The following is a 21,114-nucleotide window of genomic DNA, read 5'->3' on the forward strand; positions in this document are numbered from 1 at the left end:
TAACGGATCGCTAGATAACACTTGTTTTTACTTTATATTTGTATTGTATTTAATTGTTTGATCAAATTTAGCTAGTAAACTGAGTATTTAAAGCGGGTTTCAAAAAACATTCGCGCTCATGTTGCCAAAGACGAAATAACATAATACAGTTAACGGATCGCTAGATAACACTTGTTTTTACTTTATATTTGTATTGTATTTAATTGTTTGATCAAATTTAGCTAGTAAACTGAGTATTTAAAGTGGGTTTAAAAAAAAATTTGCGCTCATGTTGCCAAAGACGAAATAACATAATACAGAAAACGGATCTAGATAACACTTGTTTTTACTTTATATTTGTATTGTATTTAATTGTTTAATCAAATTTAGCAAGTAAACTGAGTGTTTAAAGCAAGTCAAGGACGAAATAGCATAATACAGATAACGGATCGCTAGATAGAAGGTTTGCGAATGTTCGTGAACCTTTCACGTCATTCGACGCGATCGTCCGTTGCCAGGCAACGGACGATTTGGAGTGGATTACGTATGGATGACGCGCCCGGTACAAATTTGGCAGCCGGTACAAATTTAGTGTGACAGCTCCATACTGGCTCCGCTTCACAGCTGGCGAAATCGAGCTGACTAACAAGCAGGCAATGTCTGAAAAACGGTCGTCTACCAAAATAAAAATATATATAATTACGCTGTGTGACAATTCAAAAGAGGTAGCTATTTGATAAATGTATCCCTAGATACCTTCACAGCTTGCAACGTCGAGCTAACAAACTAGCAAGCAACTGGTTGTCTACCAAGATAAAAAATATATATAATTACGCTGTGCACATACAAATACATTTCAGGTCATGAATCATAAAGGGCCTCTGATAGAATATAGTTACAATTTCAAAAGAGGTAGCTATTTAATCAACTTACCTCAGAAGTTACTCGGCGGCCAGCAATGGAAATTAATGATATCCAACGCCGTAGAACGGATGTTTGGAACTACGCGAGGCTGCATACCCCGGAAGTAGGCGGCAAAAAGCGTACAACGGAATCCAATGGAAGTGTCACCACTCCGTTATATCTATCACTCTGGTTGAAAGCATTTAAGTCAACATGTTGACTTATGCATTAATAGGTCCATGAGCTAACCCAGGCTTTGAGCGCAACATACCTCGCTAACCCACTAATCGAGGTTTGTAGTACAGGCCAGAGGCAAGTGTTATCCATCTCAGATAAGCCTCTATAAATATGTTCCCAGTTGCCATATGTGGCTTCCACTGCAACATATGTTGCATATATAGCAACAACTGTAGCTATCAAAGAAATTTAGAGGGTACATTGTATTTCTTAACCATTTGTAGCTACAATTATTTCACTTTGAACGCTCAAATATTTAGTAGCCCTAAGGATTGCTAGGAATGTTACTTTGGGTCTTCTGTCTTTACAGCACCAACAACTGGCCTTTATTTCCCTCCCACATGGCAAACACGACTATCCATCAAGATTTGAAAGAAACAAAACCATATTGTTTTTTAACGTTTAATTTAGATTGTTTAATGTTAATTCCATGCTGTTTCAGTAAGAACGGTACAGATCCCCCCCGTCTGTGGCTCCAGTCAGATATCCAGTAGTACAAATCAGCTCCAAGTTACACATAACCAAGCAAGAAGAGAAATTAAAATATACCATTGACAGGAAACTGCCCAGAGACAGATGGAGAAAAGCACCTCGTGAAGAGAAGGCTTCTAGTAAAAAGTAGGATGAAGCAAGAAAAACAGTATTTGTAATTTGCCTCAACATGCAAGCACTGACGGACAGGGTACTTTTACAGCTCTCCGTCGAGGAGCTAGGGGGCCAGATTGAGACGCGTCTTCCCATACAGGTGATCGTTTCTACTGTTTATTTTGTCCAATCTTAACCACCGCTAAGCTATCAGTCAGACCTCAAGGAAAGGATGTGTACACAGATACAGTATTTCAGCACAAAAGAATCCAAGGACGACTCCTGGAAAGAAAAATAACTACAATTGGAGGACGACGGTGTAAAGGTCATGGTTGTTCGCTTCTACATGGATATCGCAAATTTCGCCAACTGCCTCTGAAAAACTAAGTTACCAAAAAGGGCACTTAAAGTATTATATTTTATTCTGCCCATAAAAATAAAAAATAAAGTAAAATGATTTGCATTTGACATTTTCCTAAAAACAGATAAAAAGGCTCCCAAAACTAATAGTCAACATATCAGTAATAAAAGTTAATTTCTGCAATTACATTAAGAAAAAAATTCTCAATATATCCAGCAACTGATAAAAATATTGAGGAAAAACCCAAGGGAAATAAAATAAAATCATACATAATGAAAACATAACATTTGTTAAATTCAGGGACACTTTCTTTGTCTTTGCATTTCTCACATTGTATTTACTGTCTCAATTAAGTGGTACTTACTTCAACTGAATTAACGGGCTAACAAAAATAAAATATATGCAAAGAGGAGAAAAATAAGTGGGTCCGCTCCTTGGCCCTGTGAGACATGAAGCTACTGAGGTTTGATGGGACAGGGGAGGGAGAGAAAGAAATATCCAAAAGAAATTAGATTAGACGAGGAAGGAGGAGAGAGAGAGGACCGGGAATTTACACTTCCTCAGGGTGGGGCCTGGTTATAGAGGAGGAGGGGTGAAGGAGTGTGAGGAGGGGGTGAGGGATAGGGTCTCAAGTTGTTGGCTGTCGTTGGCATAGTCTCACTGGGCTTCGTCCTCAACGTCTTGCAATGCCTCTTTGTTCTGTTCTTCTCCTGCAGAGAGGGGACATAAAAAAAAAAATCAGCATCACTGCACACGGTAGGAAAACACAAAATGGGGCTCCTTCACAACAAACCGGTGTCTTCATGGAGAAGTCAACCAATGGAAGTTCACTCACACACTGTTGTGCTTCCGGCTTAGTGAGGAGGGAAGTGATTCCCATCCTGTACACGCACTCAGGCCTTGGATGTGTGATCCCAACCTACTGCTGCTCCAAGTGTTCAACAGGTGGACATCATGTGATTCGTTCAGAATGCATTAAGTCGGCTTGGAAATCAACCAGCAAGTCTCTTCTCCTTCGGATTATAAAAACATATGCAACTCTATTTGCTATTTAAGCTCACGTGGCGAAGAATTGCTTGGCCGGGCAAGATTTGTGGTGAATAACCTGCCTCTTTGCAGATGGCAAAGAAAACTACTTTTCAGAAGAACCAAAGAGCAAAACCTGCACTTTGGTGAGTCCTAACGTCTAAGACAATAGTGCACCACTGATTGATTATACGCAAGTTCTCCAGCTCAGAAAAATGTCCTTGGAGGATGTAGGCAATAGGGATCGACCGATACAGGTTTTTTAGGGCCGATACGATACCGATTTTTCTTCATCTGCCTTAGCCGATACGCTGATACCACAATTTGAATTGGCTCAGCGAGTCACTCTGGGAACGAGCAATATACTGTATATTCTATATAGAATAGTGTATATTCTGGGCCTCCCCTGGCCCAGAACATTAATCAATCACATCGACGTATCAATATAGGCGGGCCAAAAGCGTTGCTGTTTTACCGACCAGATATGGCAAAAGTCTTATCTATTGGTTAGCTCCAATGATCTGGATACGTCACCCCTTGTATTCTTCTGATGGTCATAGTGTTATCCAATGTGTGTTATCCAGTGATATTTTCAAATGCATGCTTGTTGCCGCCCCTCGAGTTGGGCCATTTACATTGCTCGTTGCCAGACCCTACAGCTTTCTAGATGTGGTTCTGGATTTCCAGGCTAAGCCTCCCTCAAATTACATCATAAAAATGACAATGATAACAAATGTTACAATGTCTCAATAAAAAAAAATTACATTTATTGAACCGTCTGTAAATCACGGCAAATAAATTGTAAAAAGACATGTGAAGTTATATTTTTGAAGTGTCTAGTTCACCGTCATGCAGGCTGTGTTCAGTAAAATAAATAAATAATTGGCGATCCGTTTTCGGCGCATGTAGGTCTAGCTGCCTAAGCCCACGTTGAAATAATTTTGATGTTGAATGTTGATGGCGCAGTTGTTAAGAATAAACAGTTTGATTTCATACAAATCACAATGACAAACCTGTGTCATTGTGTGTGGGTGTACCCGAGGTGCGTGCGTGCGTGGGGGGTTCTTGATTGAGCGATTTTCGAATATTATTCGAATATGTCTCAGCGAATAGTATTATGGCAAGAAATGCACATCCCTAGCACACGCATTTGAAAAGGCACCATCCAGGTGTTAGTATCACTGTTGCTGTGGAAAAAAAAACTAGCTGTGCGAACCCAGCTCACGATACTATTTCAATAACCCCTGTTAGAAATGCAAATGCCATAACCAAGTGTATTGGTGTTTTCATTGCTGCTGATCTACGGCCATTCTCCGTTGTTGACAGACAAGCAGTTTTTTTTTAAATTGTAATTAATTAATTATTGCATTAATGCATTAATTATGAACCGTACCATACCGTGACTTAAAAACCGAGGTACGTACCAAACCTTGACTTTGTGTACTGTTACACCCCTAGGGTTCATGTGTACAGTTTTACATTTTAATAAAATAAGCGGTATATAATAAGACAGGTGGTGTTTCTTTGATTTGTTTACATATTGTTCTTTATGTCTTGAATGTTTGGATTAAACCTGCACTACTGTAAATGTTCCTGACAAATAAGCTGTTTATATGCTTAACCCTTGTTCCTTTGATGTTAAAAGTTGCACTTTTGATAATATATAAATAAATAACACTGTTACACTTTTTTAAACTATTTCAGTTAGCGTAGGCCTATCAGTACTTTCTGAACATATTCAACACTCAAAATACCACGAAAATACCGAAAACCAGGATAATTATGGTCACAATAACCGTGAGGTTAAATTTTCATAGTGTTACATCCCTACAACAATGATTGATATTTCACAAATAAATGCTTTTGTTTAGGCATTCAACACGAAGAACCTATGTGAATTAACCAGACCAAGAGCGACCAACATAAACATTAGAGCCCGACCGATATAGGATTTTTAAGGCCGATACCGATACGAATATTTTGTGATTAAAAAATCCGATATGCCGATATATATAAAAAAAAATAATCCAGAAACGCGCAACAAAACAAACAGATTTCCCTAACATTGGTTATTTGTAGTTATCCTTTAAATCCTTTTCACTCTCAACTAACACGTAACAACAGCAAAACTGGACATGGTAGTCATGAATTAAGTCATGCTTATCGACTTTAGAGAATTGATGGGGATGTTCTTTTAATTGTTATTCAAGCAATGTATGTCTTGTGACAGTTGCCAACTTACCATGAACACACTTGCACACATGAGCTGTGTTGGAAATCATTCCCTATTCACTCCCTCACTATTCCCTATATAGTGTTTATGATATAGTGCACTATATAGGGAACGAACAAACGAGAATTCGGACACTACGCTGAACATTTCTAAGCGTCATTTGCGACAGTAAATGCGCCGGGTATTTGTGTGACGCAGACAGATGCTCCCACATCATGTAAACAAACCGGGCAATAGAGTGGCGAAGTCATGCCCCTTCCGGTAGGGCTCATGGGACCTATGAGATCGAAAAATATGAATAGGTGTCAATGGAGAGAAAATAATTATTTTCTGGTCCCAGTCTTTATATGCCCTGGATTACACATATGTTGTTTGTGGATTTAAATTATAATTGTTCATGCAAAGAAAACTAAAAATGTTCGTGAAGAAGTTTGATAATTTTAGGTTTTATGTGAGGCCGCTTTGTGAACTACAGCTCTTCGCTGCTCTCGACGCATATGATATACGTCACCACACCCGCCCTTGGAACTCGGCACAGAGATGGCGATCTCTCTGCCCCACTTAGCCGCTTTTTCCAAGGGGAGGATAAAAGCATCGAAAGAGGTGAAAACCATTATAAGTCGGGGCACGTGCAGAGTTTCAGTTATGCCGATGGGAAGATTGTCGGTCTTCTCCACGCCAGTCGCAGGGAGCGTGACGTCACATACGAGCCGTGTAGTCTTTCTCGTTGTGTTTTCTCTACAGCCTTTATCTGAACAATTGCACAATAAACGGTTGAACTCTTTGCATGAAAAATTATCCTTTAAATCCACAAACAACATATGTGTAATCCAGGGCATATAAAGACCGGGACCAGAAAATAATTATTTTCTCTCCATTGACACCCATTCATATTTTTCGATCTCATAGGTCCCATGAGCCCTACCGGAAGAGGCGTGACTTCGCCACTCTATCCCGAGGAAAGCTGGAGCTTGTATTGATGTTGAATGCAACATTTCCTTGATCAAGTTTTTTTTATTAATTTTGAATATTACATTTTCTATGTTAACTCCCAATTAAATTGTTGACATCTCTAAACGAAAGCCGGAGACTCCATCATTAAATGTATTAGTTTTCGCGGTTATTCAGCTTCTTCTTCTCCTCCGGAAGAACACTACCGCATTGCATTGTGGTATACGGAGTAACAAGTAGGGAACATCGTATGTACACTCAAATTTTAGTGCATGAAATTAACCACTGAGAATTTGAACACCACTGCAAAATGGCGAGCACCCTATATAGTGCACTATATCCGTGATAGGGAATGATTTCGAACACAGCTATGAACAACACCGATGATCTCCGTCGATCTCCGTCATTCACTCTGCCTGAATCAGCGGGTTTGGGGCGTTAGAGCGCCCTCTGTTTTTTTTTTTTATATTCATTTATCGGCCATTATAATGCCGATGCCGAATAGTTTGAAAAATGCCTAATATCGGCCGATAATATCGGCCTGCCGATATATCGGTCGGGCTCTAATAAACATCTAAAGAAACTCGTATCTCTGTAGTGGAAAGTGTCATGCCAAAATCCATCTCCATCGCTAAATATGTAACCTCTTCATTGCATCAACTGACAACGTTCGTCTAGGTGCTGGCTGTATATCTAGGTACAGACTCGATTAACCTTGAGGAATATAACTCTGGGGTTGGGGGGCTTAAGGAAATGCATGCAGGTGTAGGCTCTAGTTAAATAGGAAATAGTTTTTCTCCAGGACGGTTCATTAGCCAAGACGATGAGCTCTCTCCCTCTCTCCTCTTTTCCAAAATGAGGCTTCAGGGAAGAAAGGCAAGGAGGAGAAAGGGCTTCACAGACTCCTTTGTACTGCTTTACAACAGGACACACAAGCCACTGCAAACACTAGGAACAGTTTTATTTTGGGGTGGAGTGGCGTTGACTCAGCAGTATCCGTGAGCTGGGGGAGAAGAGCCCGAGGCTAAAGGACCGCACCATCTATCAATTGAATCCGTTCATTTTGAAAAACGCTGCAAGAATTTACTTTTTTGCTTGTTGGGAAAGGATATGTTAAACTGAGAAAGTCTGCAGGTGATTTTGCATTTATTTGAACACTAAACAAAAAGTAATTTAAGGTTCTGGATCTGCCAAAATTAAACCCTTATCAAGACCAATGTGTTTCATACGTCATTACTTTTACTCAGTCTTAGATCAACAGACTCACCGTCCCCCTGCATGTCTGAAGTCCATAGTGTCAGGTTGTCGCGTAACAACTGCATGATAAGCGTGGAGTCCTTATAGCTCTCTTCACTCAGCGTGTCCAGCTCTGCGATTGCGTCATCGAACGCAGCCTTCGCCAACCTGTGTGAACAAATAGACATGAGTCACAGCATTGGCTCCTAAGGGCACATTGTAACATTCTGACGACGAGGATGACCATCCGGGGTCGTTCAGCCCATCTGTGTACATTGATTATTTATCGGTCTTCCTTACCACTAAATGTCGACCGACCGTGAGTCGATCGGAATAAGTTAAACATTTAAATATACACGCAGCAAACAATGTATTCGTGGCAGCAAACCCATATTTAAATAGCTGCATCGTCTACAAATTGGTATGCGACTTGACTATGCCTACAAAGGTTAAACCTCCTGGATACTACTACTAGTGTTATCCGCCACTCCGATGGAGCTTCAGCCAACACCAGACACAGACTGGTTCATACTATGCATAAAGGTAAGCAGCCCTGGACACCACTGTTGACATTAAAACCACCACTATTAACATTAACAGTTCCAATGCCGGTCCATACATTCACACAGGACACTAAAATACACGATACGATTTTCTCCATTTATTGGTTATAACCGTGAACTAGAATACAATTGCTTGCTTTTAAATAAAGTTCTGCCAGTTTAACTTGCTGGTTGTTGCATGGTTCTTGCACAATTTTTAAAGTCAAATTTAAGACTTTTTAAGACCAACACATACATAAATTAAGACCCAAAAAATGTCTGAAAAATTATTTGATAGAAAAGGTGTGTATAATTGAGTCACTTATACACATCAACCGTAGCCGTAGTACTAGCAGTACTCTTGCAAAGTTATCTCGGAAGCGCGCGGACACGACGATACGCGAACACATTAACCCATCCGTGTCACCCATAGTCACCCATGACCCGTCGCTTAGCAACCGGACACGCTGGGGTTGATATGTTACCGGACTACTGTAACTACTACGGAGTGATAACAAAGACATGAATCAGGCAATAAATCCACCGTCCTTGACAGCGGCATGAGTGCGGAGTGAACTACTGCAGCTTTCCTAAGTTAAACCCCAAACTATCGGAATAAGTGTATGCATGTCGATTATAGCAGACTACACCACCTCTTCTGTAGCCGAATAGAATTATATTACGAACAGATAATTGTATTCCGATTGAGGCGTATTATATGATCCTTTTCTATTCCGATTGAGCTGTTCTTCCACAACTATGCGGATCAGATATGTCCATGTAAACACGGCTGACAGTGAACACACACACACACACACACACACACACACACACACACGCACGTGGGACTCAAGAGCTTTTGCTCCCATGGTCCCTAGTATGAATGCCTTTCGGGATAAACGACACCTTGCCTCGTAGTCACCTGCCTTCTCCAACCACCCCCGAAACGTATCCTCCTCAAACCATTTCTCATTGAATTTGCACTGTCCCATCCTGAAAGTAGCGCAAGTTGGCCTAATGATGTCAACCTCAAAGTAGCGCCAGCAAGTTAGCCTACAGACGCAGCTGCAGGCTGCAGATGCAACCGGCCCCCCGATGACTGATGTCGATGTCAACGTTAACGTAACGTAAAACTCCTGAAAATGCCGTAATTAAAAGACGCACTAGGTGATTTGTGGTGCGCGACAATTTCCCCTAGTCTTAAAAAACCATCTGCAAAATTTAATACCTAGAGCAAATTTACAGTAAATTTAAGACAATTTATGGCCTTAATTTACACAAAAAAAATTAAGACTTTTTAAGGACCCGCGGGAACCATGTGTTGTCAGGCATGAAAACGGGTCAGGGGTGAAAAAGGTGAGAAGGATATTATCCCTCTAGGGGGGTCCGGGGTATCCTCCCCCGGTAGAAAATTTTGAATATTCGGTTCGAGCCTGCATGAGAGTTCAATGTTGTCATTAGCTGTTACGTCTGTCTGACCAATCGCAGTTCAAGGCCGACCTGGGCTGTACCACTTCGGGAGGGGGCGCTCAGTTACTCCTCTCTAGACGAAATCGAATTGGTTGCGACGTTGACCCGGCGCCCCCCCGAATCATTAACGGGCCACAGGGAATTCTCCCAACTCTCCCGATTACCACTCTGCGTGTGCGTGCGTGCGTGCCCGTGTGAGTGTGCAGGCGTTATTCAACTGCCTGGTAAACATGTAGGCCTACGGTAATATTCATACTGGTTTAAATAATGCATTTGATAGTAGGCTATTTCCCATCGTTGCTGAGCAAGAGTTTTGTTCGAAAGTTCAGTGATAGAAAACAAATAATAGCCCGGGCTATTGACGTTTTACGGTATCACTGTCATGCACCTACCCGATGTCAAGTGGACCGGGTTGAATTCACTGCGGGTTTCTCTTATATCCATCTTACCAAAGATATTTTGGTACTGTCCTTCTCAACACTCTCTGATCTCACTAAAAGGCTAGCAGCACGAAACAGCAATATCGACGAGATGCGCTATGCATAGAGAAGAAAGAATACCGACGTTGAATTTGCAACATTTTGCAACAAATTATTCTAAATCTGCCCATACATGGACACGGCAGAATTTTGCGGTTTTCACTCGCTACAATGTTGCATCTGTGGCTGCTGGTAATTCAATCACAAAGAAGTAAACTCTACGGGGCTATTTTCAGCATTATGATGTTTTTTTTACGGCACAGCGATCCGGGGCTATAGCCTCGAATGCTGGGGCTATAGCCAGGTCTAACGACGCGCCTGCTCGCGCATTCAAAGTTCTCCGTCGGGATGTCGGATACGCATTGCAATTCTCCGCCCGATCGAACTTATATGTTGACAATATATTTGTAAATAGTTTTGTAAATAAACTTCCAAAGCTTTAAAAATCCTATTTGGTATTTTATTGGTCCTGTGCAAAGTAAATAAGGTCCAAAGTCAAACCGAGTAGCGTTTCCGGAAATGATTTTGTTAGAGGACCAATCACAGCCCTTACCGTCTCTGTTGCGTCGACTGATAATTAAAAAATATTGGATGCGCACGTAAACTACGGAGAGGTTCTCAGACAGGCTCTCCGTGTCCAAGTACAGCACTTTACGGAGGACTATAAACTGGCCGGCCTCTGAACCTACCCCCCCCCCCCCCCCCCCCTAAATATTTTTTCACGGAGGTCACCTATTTTGGTTTCAAAACGGCGAATTTCGCCGAAAGGTGAGTGATTTTCATGCCTGTGTTGTAACTAGGGATCGACCGATTTTCGGCCGGGCCGATAATCTCCTAGTAACATTACTGTGAGCCCATTAACGTTATCGAAACATAAGCGGCAGCTCTGCTCGCTCGCAGTCCGTTAATCACTCGAAACAATGTTGCTGATAATATCGATATGGATATAGTCTGTGAAAGTAGAAGTCTGTGTGTGAGGGAGAGAGTAAAAACCTAATAAACTCAATTCAGTCCAGTTTTATTGCAGGGAAGCATGTTAAGCGGTGGTTATACTTCTACAACTGCGTAATGCGCTATCCAACTGCGTAACCACGGAGCCCCTCGAACCCTTAGGGGCTTTAAGGTGCAGGCTGATTAGCTTTTAGCGTAACGTTAGCCCAGCGGTCCGCTTTCTCCTTCTCTGTGTGTGCGTGTGCGTGCCACATGAGAAACTGACAGCCAAGCACCGTCTGTCTGAGAGAAAACAGTCTGGCAATAATGGCTGTTTAACTAGGGAACTATTTATTTATTTAAATTTCAGTTGTAAAATATTAACATTTCAGTTCAGGAACATTTTAGGGAGCCATTGATTTGTTTAAATTGTTATGTTGCAAATCTGATAAGCTGTTGTGTTTATTAAACATATGCTTAGAGGCATTTAAATGTTAAGTGTTAACGCCAATATTTTCCCCTTTTCTGTAAATTAATATCGGCTCCAAATATCAGTTATCGGCCCCCTTTACTACTAATAATCGGTATCGGCCCCAAAAAAACATATCGGTCTATCTCTAGTTGTAACCAATTCAGAGCCATGTTGTGGCTATGGTTTACAGGCCTGTGCTATGGCTGAAGGGTTTGAGCTAGTGCTGCCCACCATCACATCTTACAAAATATAAATTTTATTTTCTTTAAAGGGGTTTCTTATATTTAAAGTGGGTATATCGCTGCCCTTTGGCTGTCTTTGCTAGCTATAATCTGATTTTCAGATTGGGGGAATTGGACCAAAACGGCCCAAGCAGGTAACCCATGCAATACCATGCGTTTTACCCATAGAGGGTAATTTGAGTCCATATTTAAATCTTATCCTAGGTTTTAAAAACGAGAGTTGGACCAAGATTAATCCATAGCACTGTCATGTAACCCACTACATGACTTTCCATCTAAATAAGGATTTTTTTCTAAAACTCCAGGCTAACCCTAGCAGCAGATATGGACCAGAAGCAGGGGAGGGGCTTACCTGCAGGCACGGTCCGGCGAGTTGAGGATCTCGTAGTAGAAGACAGAGAAGTTGAGGGCTAGGCCGAGCCGGATGGGGTGTGTGGGCGGCAGCTCCGTCATGGCGATGTCGCTTGCCGCTTTGTATGCCACGAGGCTGTTCTCCGCTGCCTCTTTTCGGTCGTTGCCGGTGGCAAACTCGGCCAGGTACCTGTGATAGTCCCCCTTCCTGGAGAACAGCGCAATGTTGATGGTTGAAACAATGAGTTGAGCAGCTTATTAGTTGATCGATAGAAATGTCAACGTTGCTTACAGCTTAAAAAATATATATATTAGGTTGATTTCAGTGTTTCAGAGCATAATTTTCTTTTTGACATAAGAGAAAATACATGATACATAGAACAATTGAACAACAAAAACAGTTATTGTAGCTGGAACACAATGGACACATTACTTTGTGTGTCCCAGTGGTTAAAAGTTCAACACGCAGATCTCTTACATTTTGTAGTAGAAGACTTTGGATTCTCCTGTGGTAGCAGCAGGAATAAGGTGCTTGTCCAGTACATCCAGAATTTCGATACAGATGGACTTCAGCTCGTCCTCAACCTGGCATCACAAATCATACACACTTAATATCAGTCACAGAAATGGAATAACACACTCAACTCATTGTCAAAACACCCTCTAACAATTCAAACCAGATCTGTGGTTTTGGCTTGAGTGTCTGTGAGCAATGGCGTGGTCGTGGTAGAGAAATAAAAAAATGGGTCCCCGAGACAAACGTTGTCGAGAGAAGTAAGTGTTACAGCACATTAAATCTCTGAATGACATTAGCTCATTGACTGCATTCCAATGGCCTCTCCCATCAATCTGACACTCTGTGGCCTCTCCCACATTGATAGTCAGCTCTTATTTCCAGAGAGAGCTGGCCAACTATGACTCACATTTCTGTCTGGGACTGCTATTGAACGCAAGATGTAACGTCATGAGTATCAATAGAAGCTTGTATAGCTGTTATCCAGCTCATTTATATAATCTGGAAGGCAAGATTAATTATCTTTAACACAGCACAGTAATTATGGGATGCAAGGAAGACCATCTTTGGTATTTCGTGGGGACCGTTGTCCAATACACATTGTATGCCTGGACTAGGGCTGCACGATATGGGCAAAATATTTTTTGGTTGAATGGCGATATATATATCGATATTTTCTATAGAGTGGGATAGATGGTTTTTTTGTAAGTTAAAAGCCACATGTGAGATGATGCAAGCACTTTTATTAAAACATAGGTCAGTATGACTGCAACATGTGATTATGTATCGTTATTTTCAACAGAATTGAATGAACAACAAAGGGAACCGTTTTCATTTTCAGCATCACCTGTGCAAAACAATATAAAGCTGTAGGTTACACATATTAGCTACCATTAAGAGCATTGGCATCGTCGCATTGTCCTGCGTACTACGGTGAGGGTTTCAGTGCGCTGTAACTTTAATCCCCCGCCCCCTCCCTTCTCCGTTCCATTTGGGAACATGTTTGGTTTCATTTTGTTTGTTTCTTATATTTTAATTAATTAAGAGCGCCCCCAACACATTTGCCGCCTTAGGCAATCGCCTAGGTCACCTTTGCCGGGATCCGGCCCTGGTTTCGGGGCAGAAGAAACTGTCGCGGCCGGTGATGCAACCGCACAGCCACAGAGTTTTACGCATTCCTCATACTGCACTTTGTGCCACTGCTGTAAATGGTGGAACAGATTTGTCGTGCTTCCACTTTTAGCCGCAACGTTTTTGCTACACTCTCTACAGATGACCTGCAGCTGCTGCTCAGTTTTTTTAAACCCGAGCTATTTCCATATTATGGAGCCGTTGTTTCTCCTCTTTGAAACAATTTCGTCTCCCGCCGCCGTCTCGTTTTCTTTATGGGTATCCTCCATGCTTGTTGTGTTGTGAGGGGGTGACGGGGCGGGAATGAGGCGTCTTTGCACACGGCACATTCGGAAAGACAGTGGGAGGGGGAGGGGTCGCGCTCACAGTCTCCAATGCAAACACAGACGCTTGAGGCGGAAACTGACCATTTTAACGCATATATCTATATAAACTATATTGTCAAATCTTGTATCCCCTTGGAAATTATATCGATATATCGTACATAGCCGATATATCCTGCAGCCCTAGCCTGGACACATTACAAGTGAAAGACTTCAAGTGACCCCAGTGAAGTCACTTGAGATAAAACGATACAAATCAAATACAGTGTATAAATTATCCCAAAATGGGTTCCTATTAGGTTATAAAACTGTAATAAAACACTATGAGTCAAGATATTAGAAAACATGTTTAGGTTTAGGTTCTGATATTTCTTGAAGCCATCTCTACCCATGACAGTTACATCAAGGTAGCACTGGAGCGCATGGAAGACAGTAGTGGTGCAACGGGTTATCCGTGATCCGTACGGATCAACCCTCACAGTTCGGGACGCAAGTGATCCATGGATCGGCTGATAAGAAAAAAGAAAAGTTGTCTGTTCACGTTAACAGCGCATGTTTAAAGGACAATTCCGGTATTTAGCACAACGAGCCCCCTTTCTGGTTTGTCTAGGATGAAATATAGTGGTTGACACACCGAAATGTTGACTATTGGTCCTGTCTCGGGTATTTGGCTAATTTCGAAACGCCCCTGCCTGCTTCAGAATGGCTGGCTTTGGGCATTCACAAACTAGTCCTTAAAACAACCCTAAACATTTGTTTTCCGAATTGTGCAACTCACCGAGTGGTTAGTGGTGTTCGTTGATGTTCCTCATCAAGTATTGTAGCGAAATACAGTTTCTGTCTTGTTTAATTTGGCATTTTGTAAATCCCATTGAAACGGAAACCGGACACGGAATCGGGAGCGGAAATGGGCTGTTTGTTTGGTTGTAGTCTTTTTCGCTCGGTTCTCCGTATCAAAAGTAGGGCTAGAACCGAGCGAAAAGACTACAACCAACCCCCCTTTCCGTTTCCGGTAAACGAGCAACGAGCCTTCAAACAGAAATCAATGGATTTACAAAATGCCAAATAAAACAACAGAATGTTGACTGATACTTGATGAAAAAAAAAAGATGAGGATGTCTGCATTGGCTGGGCTCTAAACTCTCCCCAGTGCAGACATCCTGAATTTAAAGTTGTTAATCCAGGTCTGTGGTGCTTCCTTTGGACACAGGTTTATTTTTTATTATTTACTATCCATCTCAAAAAGAAGAAGGAATAATGCCTCTGATTGCACTTTATTTTGTTTTTATTTTATGTGGACAAAAGCAATTTTTTATATATATGTACTATGTTTAAAGGAAGCAGGATTATTACCAAACGTTTCACTTAATTTTTTTTTACACATTTGAAGATTTTATTTAAAGTCACATTTGTCTTGTTCAGGGCTCCAGACTTATTTTTTTCACTAGGAGCACTGTGGCCCCTAACTGAAAATTGTAGGGGCGCAACCAGAAATTTTAGGGGCACACACCGTTAATCAACATGCCAACCAAATATTCACATTTCTACAAATTTTCACTGTATTACTAATAACTATTTTGATAATAGATGCAGAAATTACAATGTGCCGTTTCAAATTCAGTGTCACATTTTATTGTGATTCTCATCTACCCCAACGGTTTCCAGGTTTGCGCATGCATCCGTTCGACAAGTACTGAAGCGACAGTTTCACAGGAGTGCGCCCGCTTGTCGTGCCGCTTGACAGGACGCTGAGCCTCCTCTCCGCCCGCTCGCCTCTCCATTGAGAATGTATTATCAGGCCCGACAAACGCCTCCCGTGTGAAAAGCCCTTTATGGTAGCTGAAGCAGAGTCCTGCACTGGTTCGGGTGACCCGCACAATTTGGATGAAACGAGTCGGGTCGGACACCTGAACAGCGCGTGTCGGGCGCGGGTTTTGCGATTGCGAGCGAGACTTCACCGGTGCTGGATATGTTAATCAGGAGCGGAAGAGTCAACTAAAACCGTCAACAGTGGATGATGTGCTTTTTTTGCACAACAATCTAAAGCACCAAACCAAACACGAGATAGTGTAATGCCCATCTAATGTTTCTAATTTTCCATCGGGTGCAGGTCGGGTGTCGATATCAATTTATAGCGGGTCTGGTCGGGCTACTGTCGGAACACAGGTCGGTGCGGTTTGAAGTATTGTGGGTACGGGCGGGTGGGGGGTTTGTAAAATAAGACCCGTGCAGGACTGACTTGCACTGGCACACTAGCCGAAGGTCGGAAGAACGATTCAATAGTTTGCTTGCTCATTGTAAATGCACGTGGCACTTTGTGAAATCTTTCTCCTTTGCACAAACTTTTACGCACCCTCGATAATCTCTAGGACCCTCCCCCTCGACACATTAGCCACTTACAGTGGCCATTCCCCATCTTTCTTACACTCATTGGCCTGCTAAAGATTCCGGATTCATTGACGCACCCCGTCCACGTTTAACGTGTAAGAAAAAAAGGGCAAATTTGGTGATGGGAAATTCGGTCGCACTCTCAAATTTTGGTCGCAAAATGTGACCATTTGGTTGCAGTCTGGAGCCCCGTTATCTTTTTTTGTTGTTGATCCGAAAATGAGCCGACCCGTGCCTCAAAAACCGTAACACGATCTGAACAGTGAGTTTTGTGATCCGTTGCACCCCTAGAAGACAGACAGCACTAATAGCTCTGGTTAGCATGTAATTAATGGAACAAACACACTGAGCACAGATGGGGCCTCGTTACCGTTTTCCTGTATTCCCGAATCATCTTGAGCTTGTCTTCCCCGCCCTTGCTCTCCTCCCTCTGTTCGATGCTGCTGATTATCCTCCAGGATGCTCGCCGCGCTCCGATCACGTTCTTGTATGCCACCGATAGCAGGTTCCTCTCCTCCACCGTCAGCTCCACATCCATCCCCGCCACCAGCTTCATGGACTCCACCATCTCTGTTGGGAGGTGGGGCATACGACAAGACATGTATCAAGCTCATAAGGCCATGCATTTGTACAGAAACATGTGAAATATTTTAAGTACAATAGACAGGGGTCAGAACCGAGATAGCCACCAAACAAAAGGAGGTAAATTGTGGCTAAAAAAGACTCAAGTAATATCAACGTTTTATAAGATTTGTATTGCTTTAGAAACGTTAACCGGTGCTGAGCCTCACCAAGAGTCAGATGTATAACAAAAGGTTAAATCAATTGTCTGTTGAAAGAGCACATACCTGGGCTGCCCACATTTTCTGAGAGAGGGTGTTTTGATCGGCTAAAACCTTGCAACTGGTGTGTAATGGTTACAATAAAAATGTATTAATACAACACAAAAATACGTCTCCCCAATGCTGTGACTCTGGGGTAATTGCACATTATTGAAGCATGTGCAAAATATTAAAGTCCGCCTATTGTGTATAGTAATCGTAAGCACGTCACACATGCATCGCCATAAATACACCCTGGGGGGCAAACCCCACCAATGACTCATAGGCACTATCAGACAACGTTACCGGGCAACACGCCCTGTAACAGTAGTTACCGTCCATCTAAAAACAGCCCGGCGAGGCCCCTGCTGGCACCACGGTCTGGCGGTACTGGACCGGCCCCAGAGGAGGGTCGTTCTCCCGGGTAGATCCGTATATGTGGGCTGTAGGGGAACACCCCAGTGAACAGCTGCCCTCCCTCCCACCGCTCTCCCGTAGCACACAGGCTACTAATCAGCTAACAGCGGCTGATCTCATTAATAACGCTACAGTGTGACATTTGCATTTATTTTCATTAAATCGGCGTTAGCCTGAAATTACATAAGTTTACCGCAAGCTTATCTTAAGAGTGCCCACCAGTGGGTCAAAAACACTTAAGTTTTTCGGGCAAGCCTGGTGCAGGGAGCGAGAGTCTGACAGCTCACCGACCATCCGCCATTTTGTGTTAGCCGCTAACGTTAGCCAGTGTCGATAAATGAGGACCGCTCTACGACGTCTATCAAAGAATATAAAATATTTAATTGGTGCTGCACGTGAATCACACATCGGACAGTTGTCGAACCACGTCCATCAGCGGGGTGATTGAACACCGCTTGTCCGTCGACTATGTCCGACAGTCAGTTAGCGTAGCATGTTGCTATCCAGAGCTAACACCGCACTCCCAGGTCGAACCCGTCCCCCGCAGAGCCTCCCAGCGTCTTACCGTCGTACCGCTCCGCCTGCTCGGCAAGCTTAGCCTGGTACACCAAGTCCTCCCGGTCACCCATGGTGTTAGGATCTGTAGGTGGTAGAGCGAGCTTTTAAAACGGACAAATGTTGAAAAAGCACGTCGGTATGAGTTGTCAGCGGTTCCTAATACCAATGGTTGGTAGAGAGTCGTTCCGCCCCACCGGCAGCACTGGGATGGAGTAAAGATGGCGCCCTGTTTCATCCGGGCACTGGGATGGAGCAAAGATGGCCCCCTGTTCCATCCGGGCACCGGTATCGGGTGAATATGGCGCCCTGTTCCATCAGGCAATGGGATAGAGTGAAGATGGCGCTGTGGTCCGTTGATGTAAAACTAAATTAATCCTTTGTGGTGTGGTGGTCTCGTGCTAGGTATGACTCGGAGTGGTAAATGTTCAACAACGTGGTTTATTCTAACAGAGACACAAGGTAAACGGGCTTGCGTTCTGGAGGTGGCTCATTAAGCAACTCGCGTTCTGGAGGTAAACAAACAGTTCAGGGAGTGGGCGAAACGTAAATAGGCCACGCCTACATGTTCTAATTTACCCAGGTAAACCCGTCTCTTGGCTTAAACGGAAATGGCAAAGTGGCCATGTTTGTAGTCTTAAACTTATCATTAAAACCGTGTTGTCAATTATGTGGTGAAGAAACTGTGGATAGCTTAAAATATGAAATAGAAATAGTGATCATAATGATGTAAATTATTTCAAACGTATTTAGAAGCATAGTTTATGTGTTACGACTAGATTGTTAGTTTGTGTGTGTGTGTGTGTGTGTGTGTGTGTGTGTGTGTGTGTGTGTGTGTGTGTGTGTGTGTGTGTGTGTGTGTGTGTGTGTGTGTGTGCTGAAATAAGGGGAGCCATTCCCTAGTTAAAGGGATACTTCAACGTTGGCGATATGAAGGTTATATTAAGTAAAATTGTCTATGTATTATAAATGTGCAAAGAAAATGGAAATCGATTCATCCTAGCCAGAAGTGTCTCTCTGGCTCAAAAGTAAGAAATCCTCAAACTATCACAGTGCATTGCGCCCGCTGCACAGCACGCTGTTTCCGTTTGGAGGGGGAATGACCCATGGTCCTAGCGCGAGCCATCTTTGTGTAAACGTATCTCTGTGATACGTTGACTAGTTTAGACTTCTGCCCTCGTTTTTTTGCATCATTTGTATATTGCTGTACTAGAAACATTTTCTAATTACAGTAGGTCAGCATATCAAGTATTTGTAGCCTACTCCTTTTCTCCCCAGTTTAAATATGTGTTTATTATACAGTAGGCCTACTTTAGTATAACAGCACTTGGACTAGTAAACAAATCACAACAACCAACATGAATTTAAGGTTTTATTCATGAAAATGTGTGAACTATTTACAAAAATAAAACGTGTAGGGTGCGGTTGCTAGAGTCTAAATAGTCCCAGCTCATCTTGAGCATCTTGTCTCCTGGAAGTCACGGTACTGCCCATCTTGTGCTGGGTAAATTGCTCTGATGGTCTGGGCCTCGTTTCCGAGTAGGGTCCAGCTGCAGCCCCGGAGAACAACACCCTGGCGTGACAGAACAGAACACCCAGGCGTGACGGAAGTACTGTGGCTGGACGGAAGTTACCTCCGATTATTTTCTATAGACAAATAAACTTATTTATAGCTTGAAATAACATAAAGAAATAAAAAAATATTTCGACACGTTAGTAACCATTTTTATAGCTTAGAAAATGTATTTTAACGTTATTTAGACAAATACCTCAGGATTCTTTTTTGCGTTATTGAATTTATTAGACCAAAAAATTTACATAATAAAACAATATTATGACATGTCAGTAACCATTTTTAAAGCTTAGCTTATAGCTTATTTTTTTAACGTTATTTAGACAAATAAACTAGTTCAGTGTGTAGACAATTATTTAATGGAATTGAGTGTATCATACACTTTACTCATTAAGTAATTTACCATTAGAATTAAGTAATTGTTTTAATATGTCTAATATAATCAAATTTAATTTGTTGTCAAGTATATCATCATAATTTGATATAAAGATACATTGAAGAATAACCACACCAAAGTTTCCTCACAATTTATTCAACAAATAATCTACAGAATCTTAAAGATATAGGTTCTTCATGCTGCCATCAGCTCCAACTCACTGTCAAAAGAATCAAACAGTCAAATCAATATTAAGCCTATACAATATATTATTTGTATTCTGTCACTGGAAACGATATACACTTCTCTTTTTCGCTTCAGTCTGAAGACTGGTGGAAGTAGTCCAACCGCCATTTGTTTGGCCTCCTCAGTGAAGTGTGCGAACCTTCTGCCGTGCCTGAATAAATAAGGAGAAATGATTGTAAGAATTATACATATTTAGTTCATATTGGGGTTGAGGTGTATATTCATATCTGAAATAAAAAAAAAACACACCCATCCAGGTGGAAGTTCTCAAGCAGTACAGTGCACCACCATTTTCTGAGGACTGGCATGTCTTTCTAAAGTAAGGGGATATTCCAAGAATTGACAATGATAACATATGTATACAAGTATGAATTTCTCGATGTTGTAACTTGTAACAAAGTTCAAAGGTTTTTATTCGCCATTTGTGCATAAACCAGACAGTTCAAACACATTGGAATTCTTGTGCAGGGCTTCCCAAGTCAAGTACAGTATTAATACAAAGAGAGAGATCGAGAGAGAGAGAGAGAGAGAGAGAGAGAGAGAGAGAGGGCGCAGCACAATAAATAGTAATAATAAAAAGTTTTAAAAATTGAGATAAGGACAAATTGTATGTTGTACATTGCATTTCAGAGAGCACCACAGTAGATAGTGATTTAAAATTAAAAAATATATATACATATTAAATTAAATTGAATTCAGCAGTGCAACCATACTGTATAACCACATGTAGCAGCGTTATTGCACGTTGGAAGTGGGGGTAGGGTGGTGAGTAT

The 21,114-nt window shown here is 42.0% G+C and overlaps 1 protein-coding gene across 1 annotated transcript; it reads right to left on the bottom strand.

The window, feature by feature from the left end:
* Positions 1-1,507: 1,507 nt before the first annotated feature.
* LOC132475068 (14-3-3 protein epsilon) lies at positions 1,508-18,626 on the bottom strand. The gene is made up of 7 exons (XM_060076053.1): positions 18,313-18,626; positions 18,157-18,231; positions 16,724-16,923; positions 12,476-12,582; positions 11,999-12,205; positions 7,543-7,679; positions 1,508-2,775 (listed from the first exon to the last, which is right to left on the bottom strand). Exons 1-7 carry the CDS (start codon positions 18,422-18,424, stop codon positions 2,723-2,725), a joined length of 891 nt encoding a protein of 296 aa, XP_059932036.1. The 5' UTR covers positions 18,425-18,626; the 3' UTR covers positions 1,508-2,722.
* Between the last annotated feature and the right edge of the window lie 2,488 nt (positions 18,627-21,114).

The sequence above is a fragment of the Gadus macrocephalus genome, chromosome 16, assembly GCF_031168955.1.
Source record: "Gadus macrocephalus chromosome 16, ASM3116895v1".
Taxonomy (NCBI): domain Eukaryota; kingdom Metazoa; phylum Chordata; class Actinopteri; order Gadiformes; family Gadidae; genus Gadus; species Gadus macrocephalus.

Bases quoted from the DNA above. Each gene is read 5' to 3' on its own strand.
- LOC132475068 (XM_060076053.1), bottom strand. From the start codon at position 18,424: ATGGAACAGGGGGCCATCTTTGCTCCATCCCAGTGCCCGGATGAAACA. The intron at 18,232-18,312 runs GTATTAGGAACC...TACCACCTACAG, and splicing joins CGACTCTCTACCAACCATTG to ATCCTAACACCATGGGTGAC. The intron at 2,776-7,542 runs GTGAGTCTGTTG...CCCTCTCTGCAG, and splicing joins TTCAGACATGCAGGGGGACG to GAGAAGAACAGAACAAAGAG.